Below are 14,926 nucleotides of genomic sequence, written 5' to 3' on the forward strand. Positions count from 1 at the left end.
TAGTATATGCTGATAACCCAAAGTATTTACTCAAGCTGGATCTCACATCTTCATCTATCCAATTGCTTACTTGAAGTTTATCTTCATTTGGTAGACATGTTAAACTTAACGTTTGCTAAAATCAAACTTCCAATCCCCTGTAAATTTGCTCTACTGACAACATCCTCAGTTCAGCTCATGGCACATCCATCCTTTGAATCTGGGCTGGCTAAGGAAAAAGAAACCCAGTCTTTCTAATTTTTCTCCCACACCCCATGTGCAATACATTATAGAAAATACCACCAGTTCCCTCTAAAAGATGGATTTTCCCCAAAGATTTACTTCTTCTCCATTACTACTCTGGTCCAAATCATCATCTTTTCTTGCAATATCCCCTAACTCGTTCTACCACTCCCACTCTCCCCACAGTCCACTTTTAGCATAGTAACTAGAGTGATCCTAATAAATTGTAGGCTGGATCATTTAAACATTATGTAAACTCTCTTATCAAAACCCTTCAGTGGTTTCTTGTAGCAATTGGAAGGAAAACCAAAATCCTGATGAGGGCTCCAAGGGCCCTCCATCACCTCCCTGGCCTCATCTCCTACCTCTCACTTCTCATTCTGTCTTCTCCAGCCATACAGCCTTTTGCTGCTTCTCATTCAGGACATTTTCCTACCTCAGAGCTTTTGCATTTACTGTACCCACTACTAAAAACTCTCTTTCCAGATCTTTGTGATCCATGCCCTCACCTCCTTCAAGGATGTGTTCAAATGTCATATTCTCTAGGAGTACTTGAGTCTTTCCTGACCACCCTATTTAAAACTGAGGCCCGCATCCCACTCTCCAGGTCAAAATTTCTTCTTAGTAGTTAGCATTTTCTAATGTACTATGGAATTTTTAATTGTCATTTTCCTTCACAAGAATTTAAGGATGTTTATCTCCTTGTTTCATTGTATATCATCTGATTATAGAGCAGTGTCTGGCATGTAGTAGGCATTATAAACGTTGGTTGCATGAGTGGAATGAATCTGAGCTGGACGGCTGAGGGAGAAGCCACTGCTTTTAACCTGTGATGGAGCTATCCTTGGTGCTGAACTTTGCCTAACCATTGTGCGGACGTCATTCTGGAACTCTGGGATTTTTTATCAGATGCTATTATTACCAGTATTGTTAAATCACTCCTTAGTTGAAATGCCATTCTTTGCTTTCTTCTCTTAGTAAAATAATAATCATGGAAGTCTTCTGTGATTCCCATTATACTCCTCCTTCTCCCATTTTACTCTCCTTTTGATAACACCTTTAATGTCATTACTCTCCATACCTATGCTGGTACAGACACTGGGGGAGTTTCTTAAAGATGAAGAACCATGCCTTACCCCTGTATCTCCAAATTTAGTAGAAGACATGGGTATTGGTTAATGCATATTGTATTAATGACTTTATGGAGTTATGACAATGGTTTTAAAGAGTTTGTTGCAAAAAAAAAATAGATTCCCAGTCCAGTTCTTCTATTACTTTCTCTCTCAAAACAACTATCAAGGTTTTCTTCCTTGAGGAAGTCTACCCAGGTTATCCACTCCCAGAATAAACAAAATTCTTTTCTTGGCAATTTTTTAACTGAAAAGAGCAAAGTCAAATAGAAAGCAGGATAAATGAAATCAAGCACACATGGATAGACATTGTATTATATTCCTCAAAGACACTTCTATTCTATTCTATGCCACTTGAAATGGCATTTAAGTGAGTAATAAGGAAGGTATAGAAAATATTTTTATGTAGCACTTAACATGGATCGGTGACTTTACATCCAAGATAGGATGGATGTAAGAACATGGATGTTAAGAGCATGGGAACTAGAATCTGGCCTGGGTTCTAGCCCTCACTCCATCTCTAAATAAAAGTAGCCTTGGAAAAGTTGCCTAAACTTTGTGTATCTATGTCTTCTTCTAGAAACCAGTGATAAAAGAAGTAATTTATGCTGATGATTAATTAGGATATTACATGCAAACTTACTTAACACTGTGCCTTTAGAGCAGTCAGCCCTCAAAAACCAGTACTATTATTGCTATATTATTTTATCCTCATAGTCCTTTTTCAAAAATTCTGAATCTTTAAAAAAAAAATTGGGACCTGATGTTGCATAGTATTAAAGGATACAACCCAAATCTGTCTTTCTCCAAGGACTTCTTCACTGGACTCATTGCTTCTGCACCATCCATAGATAGCAATGCCCCAGAGCCGGACTAACAGCAATTTGGTGAGGGCATCCTTCCTAGGCCCCTGGACTAGCCCTTCATGCTCCTTTCCAATCCTTCCATTGGACCCTTCTGATCCAATGCCCAGTACTCACCCTTCCTCCACACCTATGTCTCACAATTGCCTTGGGCACCTCCAGCATACATACAGTGGTCTCTAAGAAGGTCTTATTTCAGCTATTCTCCAGAAGCCACTGCATTTCAGCAATTCCCTGGGGGAAAACAGATTGGTGCTTTAATGAGGCCCCTGGGTGTCATGGATCAAGAAGTACTTCCTCGGGGTACAAAGAGATCCCAGTCACCTCAGGAACCTTCCTGTCCTGAGGGATCCCATTATTCTAGAGAAGGTTAAGCAATGGGAAGAAATCAGGATTGAGAGAAGAGCTGTATGTATCCCAAAGGAATCCTAGGGTTATAGCAAATACTGTTGGTTCCCTTTAAAAGATGGATTCTCCCAAAAGGTTGACTTCTCCTCCATTACTACTCTGGTTCACATCATCATCTTTTCTTGCAATATACCCTAACTAGTTCTACCACTTCCATTCTCCCCATAGTCATAATACAATGTCCATCTCTGTCTCTTACTACCTTTTTTAACTGGAAAATATTTTATCTGATATAAGTATAGTTATTCCTCTGGTATCCCTGCTTTTGCTCACCTGTTTTTTTTTTTTTGTTTGTTTGTTTTTGCTTTTTTACAAGAATGGTTATAACTTTTACCTTCAATTCTCCATCATGCAGTTTGTGCAATTCTGCTGGATTGAGATTTCTTTCAGGATTTTTTGTTCCATCATTTGTGGAATGTTCCTCTGTCTCTTCTTTTTTAGTTTTTGGGGGTTAAGGGTTAGTTTTCTTTTCTTGTCTTGATGAATTGGCTTTATATTATGTTCACGATTGCAGGATACAATCCTAGGTTATTTACCCGGGATCCTTAAGTGTTTATCACTTCACAGAGTGAAGCCTCTGTCCCTGCTCAGATGACCAGAGCACTGGCACCAGCAGGGGGTAGGAGCCAGGAGCCAGTGAAGCAGGATACCAGGAGGTTGTTACCAGTAAATATCAAGAGTTCAAGCCTCCTAAGACGCTGTGGGTACTGGAGTTGGGGACGTACACTCATCCCCATCTCTTAAGCCAATTCTTCGGTTAAAATACCCCAAATAATTGCCTGTTAGCTTTAACATCTTAACTGTGGTTCATCTCTGGTGCATGTGGACAGCTAATAGATGTAGCATTTGGAGGAGGCATGGGTACTGTAGAATCATGGGCTAGGGTTTGTTCCCTTCACCTGAGCCTTATGTCTGTTGCCAGTGCCCAGATGCTTTGAATTCTGGCTACTGGCACTACACCATTTAGTCATTATCTTGGCTTTGGCCTTGTAGAGGTAAGGCAGGTGTTTCACACAACACAGTCTACAGCTGATGATAACTGCCTTGTCTATGGGGAGACAGAGGTGAGTCTATTTAGCTCTTCCCACTAGTTCAGATTCTAGATATTTGTGTCTGAGTAGTTACCCCAAGTTCAACTGACATTCACCACCTTATAAGACCCCATGCTGGCAGTCCACTGTCCTTGAGCTCCCCTATTCAGAGATGCCTAATTGCTCTCTGGCAGCATAACATCTGCATTTGTAGTCGTCAATCTACTGTTCCATAGTTCTACTAAGGGTCTCTTCACCCCTACTCCTACAGTCCTCCCGAGGCTGGCCTGTCCTGCACACAGACTCCATGAGCCCCTCTCTCTGCCATAGCCCCCATGTTCTGAAGTTCCAGATTTGGGTGTGAATCTTTTATTCAACAATGGCAGAGAGACTTTACATAATTATCACTCTTCCTTCTCTTGAAAAAGGAGTCCTAGTACATTGTTGGTGGGCATATAAAATGGCCCAGCCATTATGGAAAATTTAACAAAATACAGAGATACCATGTGATCCAGCATTCCCACTTTTAGGTATCTATATGAAGAATATGAACTCATCAACTAAAAAAAATAATGTTTACTACAGCGTTATTTACATAGCTAGAATTTGGAAACAACCTAAGTGCCCAAGGACAGAGTATTGGATAACAATGTGGTATGTATATACAATGAAATACTCCGCAGGTATAAGGAAAGATGAAATGTTACCATTTACAGCAAAAATGGAAGGAATTCAAGGAAACTATGTGTAGAAAAGTAAGTCAGAAGCTAAAGTCATAAAGATAAATATTGGATGATTTCACATACAAGAGTAAAGTAAGGACTCAAAGCAGATGAAATGACAAATAATTATAAACTAGCAGACGTTGATAACCAAAGTAAAGTTTCTGAGGCTGAGAGGGAGGGTGCAGGAGAAAGGGCCAAAAAGATAGATGGAGGGAGGGGGGATATAAAATACAATATAGATTCTTAAAATATTAAGTCATTCAACACAACTAGGCTTTATTAAAACAAAAATGAAAATGGGATAGAAGTTCAAAAATATAACATAAGGTTTATGGGCAGATTTTTATTTATTTATTTTTTTTAATAGAGGCATGTTTTATTTTATTTATTTATTTGTTTGTTTGTTTGTTTTGTTTATACATGCACTGGGTACAGTCAGAAGCGCGGGAGGGTGAGAGAATTCACCAGAGCCAGAGTGGGGAGCAGAGCAGGCAGAGGGACTGAAGTACACTGCTGAGGGGAGCAGCGGGTGGCAGGAGAGGTCTGCGCACCATGTGGGACCCTCCTCCGGTGGCCGGGGAGCAGCCGGGGATCGAACCGGCGCTGCAGAGGCTGCGGGCAGCTTCGCAACCCAGTGCTCAACCGCTGCGCCACCGGGGAGGCCCGGTTTATGGGCAGATTAATAAAGAATTCCCACAAATAATTTTCATGTTCTTCACATGTGCTCTTAAATAACTCCTTCATTGCTCAGAACCTCCTCTCACTCATAAAACTAATAACAGGATTGTAACTGGATTTGGGGGGGTAACTTGATTCTTTTTTTTAAAGATTTATTTATTTATTTATACAAGCACTGGGGTACAGTCAGAAGCGGGGGGGGGGTGGTGGTGGTGACAGAGTTCACCAGAGCCAGAGTGGAGAGCAGAACGGGCAGACTGACGAAGTACACTGCTGAGGGGAGCAGAGGGCGGCAGGATCGAACCGGCGCTGCAGAGGCTGCGGGCCGCTTCGCAACCCAGCGCTCAACCGCTGCGCCACCGGGGAGGCCCATACCTTGATTCTTGACTGTGGCCAGGAAAGTACACTTTTCAAGTGATTCTACTGGCAGAGTCCATGGAAAAACAACTGCACAGAATGGTGGCAGTGTTCTGGCTTAAATGGGGTGCAGGGGGCTGCCCATCTACTCCTTATCTGGAGTTTACTGTGAAGGTATTCCCAGGTTTACTGGTTTCTTGGTCTTGGCAGGAGTTTCTAAATCATTCCCCCTTCTACTGCACTCCCGTGGTGTGCTTTTATCAGCCTCTGCAGCAGGTAGGGGTGTGGGACTGCCTTCCCCGCTCTGGGCATTTCTTGCCTCTCCCCTAACTTAATCAGCTCTGACAAGTGTTTCCAGGAGCCCTGGATATATTGTCCATTAATTTTCTTTAGGTATTGCTCTCTCTGCCCTAACTGCCTAAGAGAATCTCCTTCATGATTGTGAGAATTAAGTGAGTTATGAGTTAATTTACTACAAAGCTCTGAGCACAGGCACTCCATAAATGTTAGTTATTACTATAATATCCATCACAGTTATCGCTGAATAGATTTGGAAAGTGACCGGGAGCGACGCCCCTGAGTACTGAGCCTAGGTGATCTGGGCCAGCTGCAGCAGGGGCGCTTTGTGCTGGGGTTCCTGTGGGCCTGTGACTTGTTGTGTTGAAAATGGACCCAAATTTGTACCTGAAACTACCAGAACAGCACAGGTCACTCTTGGGTGGCCTTAGAGAAACCTTTCTAAGAGTTTCTCTGCCAAACTAGGAAATCTGATGTGAGAATTCTGCTAGGTCTGAGTAGAAAACAAGTCTTCCATTGAGTTAAGCTAAGTAATTTCTAGCCTGCCCTGCCCCTGGCTTATCTCTTAAGTCTGGATTTTCTTTTTCTTTTTTTTTTTAAGATTTATTAATGTAATGTGCATACAAGAATTGGGGTATAGGCTGGTGGTGTGGGGGGTGAGAAGATTCACCAGAGACAGACTGGGGAGCAGAACAGGCAAATCTACTGAAATCCACTGCTAAGGGGAGCAGCTAGCGAGACAGGAGAGGTCTGCTGCACCATGTGGGTCACCTCCCTGGCCGGGGATTGAACTCATGTTGCAGTAGCTGTGGATAGCTTCATAGTGCTGACGCTTAACACCTTGCGCCACCAGGGAGGCCCCTTAAGTCTGCGTTTTCTTTTCCAGCACTGAAACTGTCCTGTTTGCTGAACAATATTTAAATTTTTTAATCCCCTCTCCTTTTTATACCTGTTTTTTTTTTTAAGAGGCATGTATTTTTATTTATTTATTTGTTTGTTTTGTTTGTTTTTTTGTTTATTTGTCTGTTTATACATGCACTGGGTACAGTCAGAAGCGCGGGAGGGTGAGAGAATTCACCAGAGCCAGAGTGGGGAGCAGAACAGGCAGAGGGACCGAAGTACACTGCTGAGGGGAGCAGCGGGCCGCAGGAGAGGTCTGCGCGCCATGTGGGACCCTCCTCCGGTGGCCGGGGAGCAGCCGGGGATCGAACCGGTGCCGCAGAGGCTGCGGGCAGCTTCGCAACCCAGCGCTCAACCACCTGCCACCGGGGAGGCCCCTCCTTTTTATACCTGTTAATCCTAATTCACTAACTCCCCATTCCCATGTCCCTTTCTAACTTTTCCCATGGAATGTGTATTTCTTCACCAGAGTGTGTATTTCAGGCCAGTATGTAGGCAGCATGGCTATATCCTAAGGACACAGCTATCAACTGCATAGTTATGTTCCTTGCCTTTTGGGACTTGCTATCTAGCAGAGAACTCAAACGTTTCACCACATACCTTTGACATTGTAAGACTGGAGTATAAGGTGGTTGGAGGCTAAGAAGTTGCAATATAAGGCAAAACTCACAGATGAACAAGAGTTAATAGCTACATGAGGAAGGATGGAGGTATTGTAGGGATAAGAGCGAGGACAGAAGGAATAACACATGTGGGAACCCTGAATAGGAGGGATTATGGCATATTGAAGGCAAAGCATGAGAAGGAAGAGCAGAGTGACTGGAGCCTCTGGGAAGGTGAGTGGGCTCAGATCATACCTGTCCTCCAGCCATCCCACCTTGTCTTGGATCTGCTTTCTGAAACAAGCACTCAAGCTTACAATGCCTTGTAAGCTCAGTCCCCCTTGTCCAGCCAGGATTCTCCAAGGTCAGTTCTCTTACCCTCTCTTCAGCTAACCTAATACCAGGTGTGTGGTTTCCAGGGTAATGACCTTTCTCAAGATTTACCCACAAGGAATGCGCCTTAGCCCATTCTCAGTGTTACAAAGATTTTAATGGCTCAGACATCTCTTTGTTAACCACTGAGACTCTAGAACAAAAGGCTAATAAAAGACAAATGTGCCCAGAGGCATTTCTTTTTTTAGTTTCAAATTTTATTTTGATAACTTGAAAGGTGAACAAAACTTGTAATTAAAATCTTATCAAACTCATTGATTTGAAATATGTTTACATAGAGGACAGATACAGGAATTAAGTAACTTATGGTAGAGTCCATGTTCATTTAAAAATATTCTTCTTTCTTCCACCAAAAAAAACCCTCTGTATTGGAAAGCAATTAGCATTTTCTTTTATACTGCACTTCCCCTTTTTTTTAGTTTAGGTATCATTTCTGTTGCATACATTACTGACTTAAATGATGGGAACTGTACAAGATGGAGGCTGAAACTTCTTGCTTGAGCTGAACCCACAATCTGCCCCTGTACTGAACATCATGATTGCGTTCTCTAAAGTACATTTTATTTTTCTTAAGAAATACATGAAGTCCAACTGCTGAACATACCTCTTGAATCTCTGTGGCTGTAGACTTCATAACAGACTTATTTATGGGAATTTGCCTCCCTTCCAGATGGTCTTCTTGTTACAGCATATGTGGGAACCCTTAAGTAAGCAGGATATATACAAATGAATCCATCCTGGTGGACTGGAGTGCAGGTCCTCTTTCTTGGGGTGCTCACTGCTCACCAATCCATGTAGGTCGTACCTGGAGACATTTCAAGGCAACAGATCTGTCAGTCAATCCGGTGCTGTCCCCCACTGGCCTGTGTATAGGTGAGACTCGGGAGCATGTCCAGGTGCTGCTGGGTCATGTGAATGAGTGTTTAGGCCATTTTATGTGTCCCCAGCTATCCTTCCAGGGCCTTATTCTGGGGCCTTGCCCCAGCCTGTCACCTTGACAAAAGCTTTCTTCACATCCTTATTCCGGAGACTGTAGATGATGGGATTAAAGAACGCAGAGATGACGTTATAGAACAGCGCCATCTTCTTGTCCTCCTCTGGGGAAGACTCAGAGCCAGGCTTCATATACATGATCATGGCCGGCACGCAGAACATGGTGACCACAATGATGTGGGAAGCACACGTGGAAAAGGCCTTGAGTCGCCCTTGAGTCGAACGGATCCTCAAGATGGCAATGAAGATGTTGATGTAAATGACAAAGATGAGGGAAAGTGGGACCAGGATGACACAAAAACCGAGAACAAAGTCTACCCGGTCATTGATTGAGGTGTCTGCACAAGCCAGCTTTAAGACGGCAGGGATTTCACAGAAGAAGTGGTTGATCTTGTTGGGGCCACAGTAGGGCAGACGCATGGCAAAATAAGTGTAGACAATAGCAGAGACGACACCCCAGAGTCCACAGAAAATGGCCATTGCCCCACATACCCATGGTTTCATGATGACCTTGTACCGCAGTGGGTGGCAGATGGCCACATACCTGTCTATAGACATGATGGCAAAGAGCCAGGACTCAGTGATGCCTAGCACCAAGAAAATGTACATTTGAGTTACACAGCTGGCAAAAGAAATGGTCTTCTTCTGGCTAACCAAATGTGCCAACATCTGGGGCACAGTTGTCGTGGTGTAGCCCAGATCTAACATGGAAAGAATGCCAATAAAGAAATACATGGGTGTGTGAAGACGTGAGTCCAGGCAGATGAGGGTGGAGATCAAACTATTGCCCAGAATAATCAATGCATAGATTATCATAAAGGCTGAGAAGAGCAGAGGAGTCTTCCTGGGGTTGAAGGAGAAGCCCTGAAGGATGAATTCAGTCACAGAGGACTGGTTCAGCTCTTGCATTGTGTTCTACCTACCTCTCAATGAAAAAGAAAGACACCAAATTCAGACAGAAGACTAGCTAAGCCAGGCACCATGGCAAGGAAGGGCTTGGGGTAGTGGTCAGTGCCCTGTTATGTTGAAACACCAGGAGACCCAACAGGATAGCCCATTTTGTCTGCCCTTGTTCACTGTCACCATTCCCAGGACAATGATGACACAGAAAGGACTGCCAACATCTGACCCAGACTCTGTCTCTGAGCCAATAGTAATTACCCATTTCAGCCTCAGTTTCCTCAGCTGTAAAACAAAACTATGCAAACTACTTTATGCAGAGTACATTATGCAAATCTCTACTTCTGCTTAGTAAGGTTGACAGATGTTTAGAGATAAATTTTGAGTACAGACTATGAAACTTGGCTATAGTGAGAGAACCAACATGGTCCTGTTGAAGACACTGTACTATCCACTTTTATTTTACCCTCAGCAAGTCCGTGGGCCATGGCAGCTCTGACTAACCACCCACCCACTCCAGGGCAAGCTATATCTTGGCTTTATATTGTGTTGGGTGAATGACCTTGAGTGAACCTCTCATCCCTACCCTACCTCTTTGAAACGACTTCATCCAATACAAATGAGAATTGTCTCCTAGGAACAGGTTAACTGCAAGGACTGAATGATGTTTTACCATGAGATGCATCACAGAAGACCTACCTTAAAAGTTACTGTACTTCTGGTGGGTTCTTTATTCCCAAGATGGAGATTCAGGTCCAAAACATGCAAGTGAGGGCCTCCCTGGTGGCACAAGAGGTTAGGATGCAACCTATGAAACTGTCCACAACCACTGCAGCACGAGTTCAATCCCTGTGGAGCAGCAGACCTCTCCTGGCTCGCCCATTGCTCCCCTCAGCAGTGCACTTCAGTTTGCCTGTTCTGTCCCCATTCTGACTCTGGTGAATCCTCTCACCCCCCACACCTCTGGCTGTACCCCAGCTCTTGTATACATACATACATACATACATACATACATCTTAAAAAAAAAAACACCATGCACGTGAACATCCTGAGAATTTCCCTGATGCATTTGATGTTCACCATCAATTTTCCCTCTCCCCACAGAAGTCATCATTTCAGCATTGTTTCGCTTCTTTCTCAATTTAACCTCCCTGAACCTCAGCCACTTCATGGAAAACAAAGGACAACATCATTATCTATCATGATGAACCTGGCCTCTCTGCCCCCATTTGGCTCAAAAATAAAGAATTCAGCTTTGGGGCTGTTCCTTTCCAAGTACCCGGGCATTCTTTCTCCCTTGGAGTTCCATGATGGTTTGGAGATGCATGTGGTGGGGATCATTATCTACATCTCAACAATGGGGAAACTGAGGCTCAGAGAAGGATTATATGGGAGACATTGAATCTAATCATCCCTCAGCAACAGGAAAGATTCCCATGAGCAACCTAACTTCAGCTAACCAGAACTCAACAAATCGGAATCCTTAACTCACTGAAAAATTTCTTTCCTTGATTCTCAGGGGGAGGCAGGGAAGAGGGACCCATGCCCAGCCCATTCTGTGCACCAGCCTTTAGGGCACTCCTTTTTTTTTTTTAAAGATTTATGTATTTATTCATACAAGAACTGGGTATGGGGCGGGGTAGTGGTGAGAGGATTCATCAGAAAGAGCGGGAAGCAGAACAGGCAGACTGAGTGAAATACACTGCTGAGGGGAGCAGCAGGCAAGACAGGAGAGGTCTGCTGCTCCATGTGGGTTGCTCCCTGGCCGGGCATCAAACTTGTGCTGCAGTGGCTGCACATAGCTTCATAGGTTGCGTCTTAACCCATTACACCACCTGGGAGACCCCTTTAGGGCACTCTTTCTAAAGCAAAAACCTTGCTAGGCTATTTCTCTGATCCTTCGATGACCCCTGTGTGAGGAACACCCGAAGAGAGTTAGACCAATACTATGGTCTTACTCTTTAAAGTCACATGACTTTTGGTCACGAATCTCCAAGGCTAGTGGGTGAGTGCAGACAGTTTAGAGAGCTCTATAGCTGCTGCAAGGGCTGAAACAGAAAGCATCAGCCACCATGGCCCAAAGTTCTGCAAGCTGTGTCCCAGGTCACAGTGGGGGTTTGTCAAAGTTGACACTAGGACCCGGAACTCCTAGGTATCAACTGGTCAGCAACTTGGACTCATTCCCAGATCTAGGCAATTCAAACCCAACTTGGAAATTCTGCAGGTCAGATAAATCCCCACTGGCTTCATGTTGCAAAATTTTATTGTTTCCTACTATAAGTTCATGACTTAACACAGTGCATGACACATAGTAAGACCCAATAAATATTTACTAAATGCTCAACAGATTGGGAGGCCCGAGAAGCCAGAAAAAAAAGATTATAGGTTTTCTTTCTCTCCCTATATCTTTTCCATCCAATCCTTAGAGATCCAGAGAAAATTACCTGTGTCTGGAGGTCATGAGTACCCCAGGGAAATCAAGGTACAAGTTGGTTCAGGGGGGACAATTGGGAGAATTGGCACCAAATACTATGAATCTTTCTACCATTTCTCACACTCTTATTCCAGCCATTAAAATTATTATTATTATTATAGCAATAAGAACATGCTATGTTATTATAATGTTACATGTGCTGGGCAGATTTCATGCATTACTTTATTTTATCCCCATAACAAGAGTGACAATTGCAAGATTTAACATTAAATATGGGCACCCTCCAATCAGAATATACCCACATGAGAAACAAGCAAACCTGCAGCAGCATGCCCACAAGCTGAACATGAGCCTGGCACCCAGTCTGTGGGGTGGGCATTTTGACTGTACCCATTTTATATGTAAGAGGTGTCCAGGGTCACACTCAGAGTCAACTCCAGAGTCTGTGCTCGTGAGCACCAGCCTCTCTTACATCCGAGACAATAATGTGGAGGTCGTCCCGGGTCCCCACCATGTACTCACTCACTTGCTCTGTCATTTCCTGTCTCCTGGAGAAGCAGCTGATATGAAGAGGGCAGGAGGAGCAGAAACACTGGCCAAAACCCAGGGCAAGTGAAGCTGGTGAGTAGCTAGATGCTCAGGTCAACCAGACCCAGGAAGGCAGCACCCCAGGCTGCAGGCACCTCTCCCTGCACACAGTGACACAGCCTCTTGCTGGTCCCCCTTGAGCCCCAGGTGCCCCTCTGCCTTCTGCATCATGGTCTCTGCCTTCCCAGAGAGCTGCATGAGGGGGTGGGCATCATGATGGGAGGTGAGATCCCAGGCAGGTGATGCCAGAACTAGCCTCTCCACATGTCCTCCTCGTGCTGTGTCCAACAGCCCCTGGAATCCTCAGTGTATCTGGGGAGGAGAGAATAGGCTGGCTGTGGGCACAGTGGTATTGAGGGCATAGCCTTCTCTGAGGGCCTGGGATGTGCTATGGCAGGGGAAAGATGGGCTGAGTCATGGGAACCAGGGAGGATTTGGAGTATCCTGGGAGATGGAAGAGAAAGCAAATGTGAAAGAGGCATCTGAGCTGGCATCTCACAGGAGACCCGGAATGAGAGAACAGAGACAGTGCCGCCAACAAGGATCAGTGTACACAGGGAGACAAATGAGGGGTTGGAGAACCACAGAGGCAGGGGAGAGCAAAGGGATGGAAACTAAAGACAGAACCAGTGGTCAGAGAGGAGCTGGAGCCAGGCCGCGGGAGCAAGCTCTGACTCTCAGGACCCTGCGGGCTGAAATGAGGTGGCTGGCATTCACTCGCCCACACCTTCAGAGCCCACTTCTCATGGGTGCCCAGAACTGCGGCTCCCTAACCACTATGGGGGAAACGCCGCCTTCCAGGGAAGCCCCTGCCCCCGCTGGGCAGCCCAGGCCTAGACCTGGTGTCCTAGCCGAGGAGGATGACCACCACCCTCAGAGACTGTGACTGCCCAGGGTCTGTGCCCGCAGTTGGCAAGGATGCACTGCAGGTGGGCTTGGGCGGAGTCCTCGGTGAGCAAGCTCTGGGTCTTGCTTTTATACCCTCTGGGCTGTAGGTCTCTCCCTGAGCCCTCAGCTGCTGCCCAGGATCACTTAGGAAGCTTCAGAGAGTCACCAAACCTGGGGCTGAGGCACTCTTGGAGAAGCCTGTCCTTAGCAGAGGCTGAGCACACATCCTTGCAGTCCCTTTGCAAAAGAAGCTCCAACTCCTGTTCACATCCTCCCAGGGACAGGAGGCTCCACGCCTTCAAGGCAGCTCAGGTAGCCTTGGCTCTGCCCTTCATAATCCTTTCTCATACATAAGCTTAGAGCAAGCACCTGTCCCTTCGGTGATCAACGGCGTGTTCTCCCACCTCTCACCACACTCTCCTCTCTCTTCCAGAAGTCTCGGTCCCCATGACTAGCACTTACCTGGCCTGCCTTTTTTTTGAAGGTATGTAGGGCTGTCTGGGTCACCTTCTCTCCTCTTGATAAGCCCTCGTGCCCTGGTCCCTCCCATTTCCCCTGGTTGGATCCTTGCCCACATCCAGTGTGTCATGCCAGGCAGCAGACACGTGGCACTGAAGGCACAGAGGTGGCCCCGCCCCTCCGCTCAACCACTGAAGGCACCAAAGAACAACCTCCAGGGAAGTAACTGGTGCACAGACCACCCAGGGATTTGTCATCAGACAGACTTGGTCACTGTGACCTGGCCAAGTCACTGAGTGTCCCTGCTCCGTAAAATGGGGCTGTGTTCCCTCTGTCCTAAAAGTACTTGATACTGGGTTTTTTGGGTAGCCATTTTGGGCAAGACAAGAGATATGTCTGGTGTCTGTAGTGATATATGTACAATGGTGTGTACGTGGAGTGTGTGCATGCACATATACTACGTATAAGCATGTATGAGGTAGAGGATATGCTCATGCACACACCCATTTGACAGATAACAGAAATGGAAACTCAAGGCATTGAGTGACCTGTGCAGAGCTGAGCGTGACTTTGTCTGACCAACCAGATGTCCTCCTAACCTGTCCTGCACCCAGTGTTGTGACTTGAGACAGGCCAGACCTGAGGCAGGGAGCCAGACCTCTCTGCTGAGAAGACAGTCAGTTGTTGATATGAAGTGAGGGCTGCTGGCTGAGCACTCTCCCGGGAGCAGAGACTTCTGAGAGCGGTGGGCTCCTGCTTTGCACATACTCTCGGGGTGTCAGGGAGGAAAGCAGGAAGGGGTCAGCATTTACTAATACCTTCTAGTAGGTGTTCATTCTATTTCATTCTCCAGCAACTCTGTGAGAGAAGCCGACTTTGCACTCAGGAAGACACTGAAGATTAGAGAGGTGAACGAAGGACTTGTCTGAGGTAAGACAGTGTGGGAAGCAACCAACATCCCAGCCTGCCTCACTGTGGGGAGCTCCTGCCTCACTGGGCTTGGGGCTGGAAGGGTGACCGCAGGGACTACCCGAGTCTCCATTCTCAGCTTTCTGACT

General features: G+C 45.5%; 1 protein-coding gene and 1 pseudogene across 2 annotated transcripts; both read right to left on the reverse strand.

Annotated features, from left to right (window-relative positions):
• Positions 1-8,051: 8,051 nt before the first annotated feature.
• On the reverse strand, positions 8,052-8,400 carry LOC311176634 (annotated as a pseudogene). The gene is made up of 2 exons: positions 8,393-8,400; positions 8,052-8,234 (listed from the first exon to the last, which is right to left on the reverse strand). The product of its transcript is annotated as an uncharacterized misc_RNA (transcript).
• Positions 8,401-8,569: 169 nt separating this feature from the next.
• On the reverse strand, positions 8,570-9,559 carry LOC311176996 (olfactory receptor 2A12-like; the record flags this gene model as incomplete). The annotated part of the gene is made up of 1 exon (XM_084242690.1): positions 8,570-9,559. Exon 1 carries the CDS (start codon positions 9,506-9,508, stop codon positions 8,570-8,572), a length of 939 nt encoding a protein of 312 aa, XP_084098816.1. The 5' UTR covers positions 9,509-9,559.
• Positions 9,560-14,926: the final 5,367 nt, after the last annotated feature.

Source organism: Talpa europaea, assembly GCF_964194135.1.
Source record: "Talpa europaea genome assembly, chromosome: 9".
Lineage (NCBI taxonomy): Eukaryota > Metazoa > Chordata > Mammalia > Eulipotyphla > Talpidae > Talpa > Talpa europaea.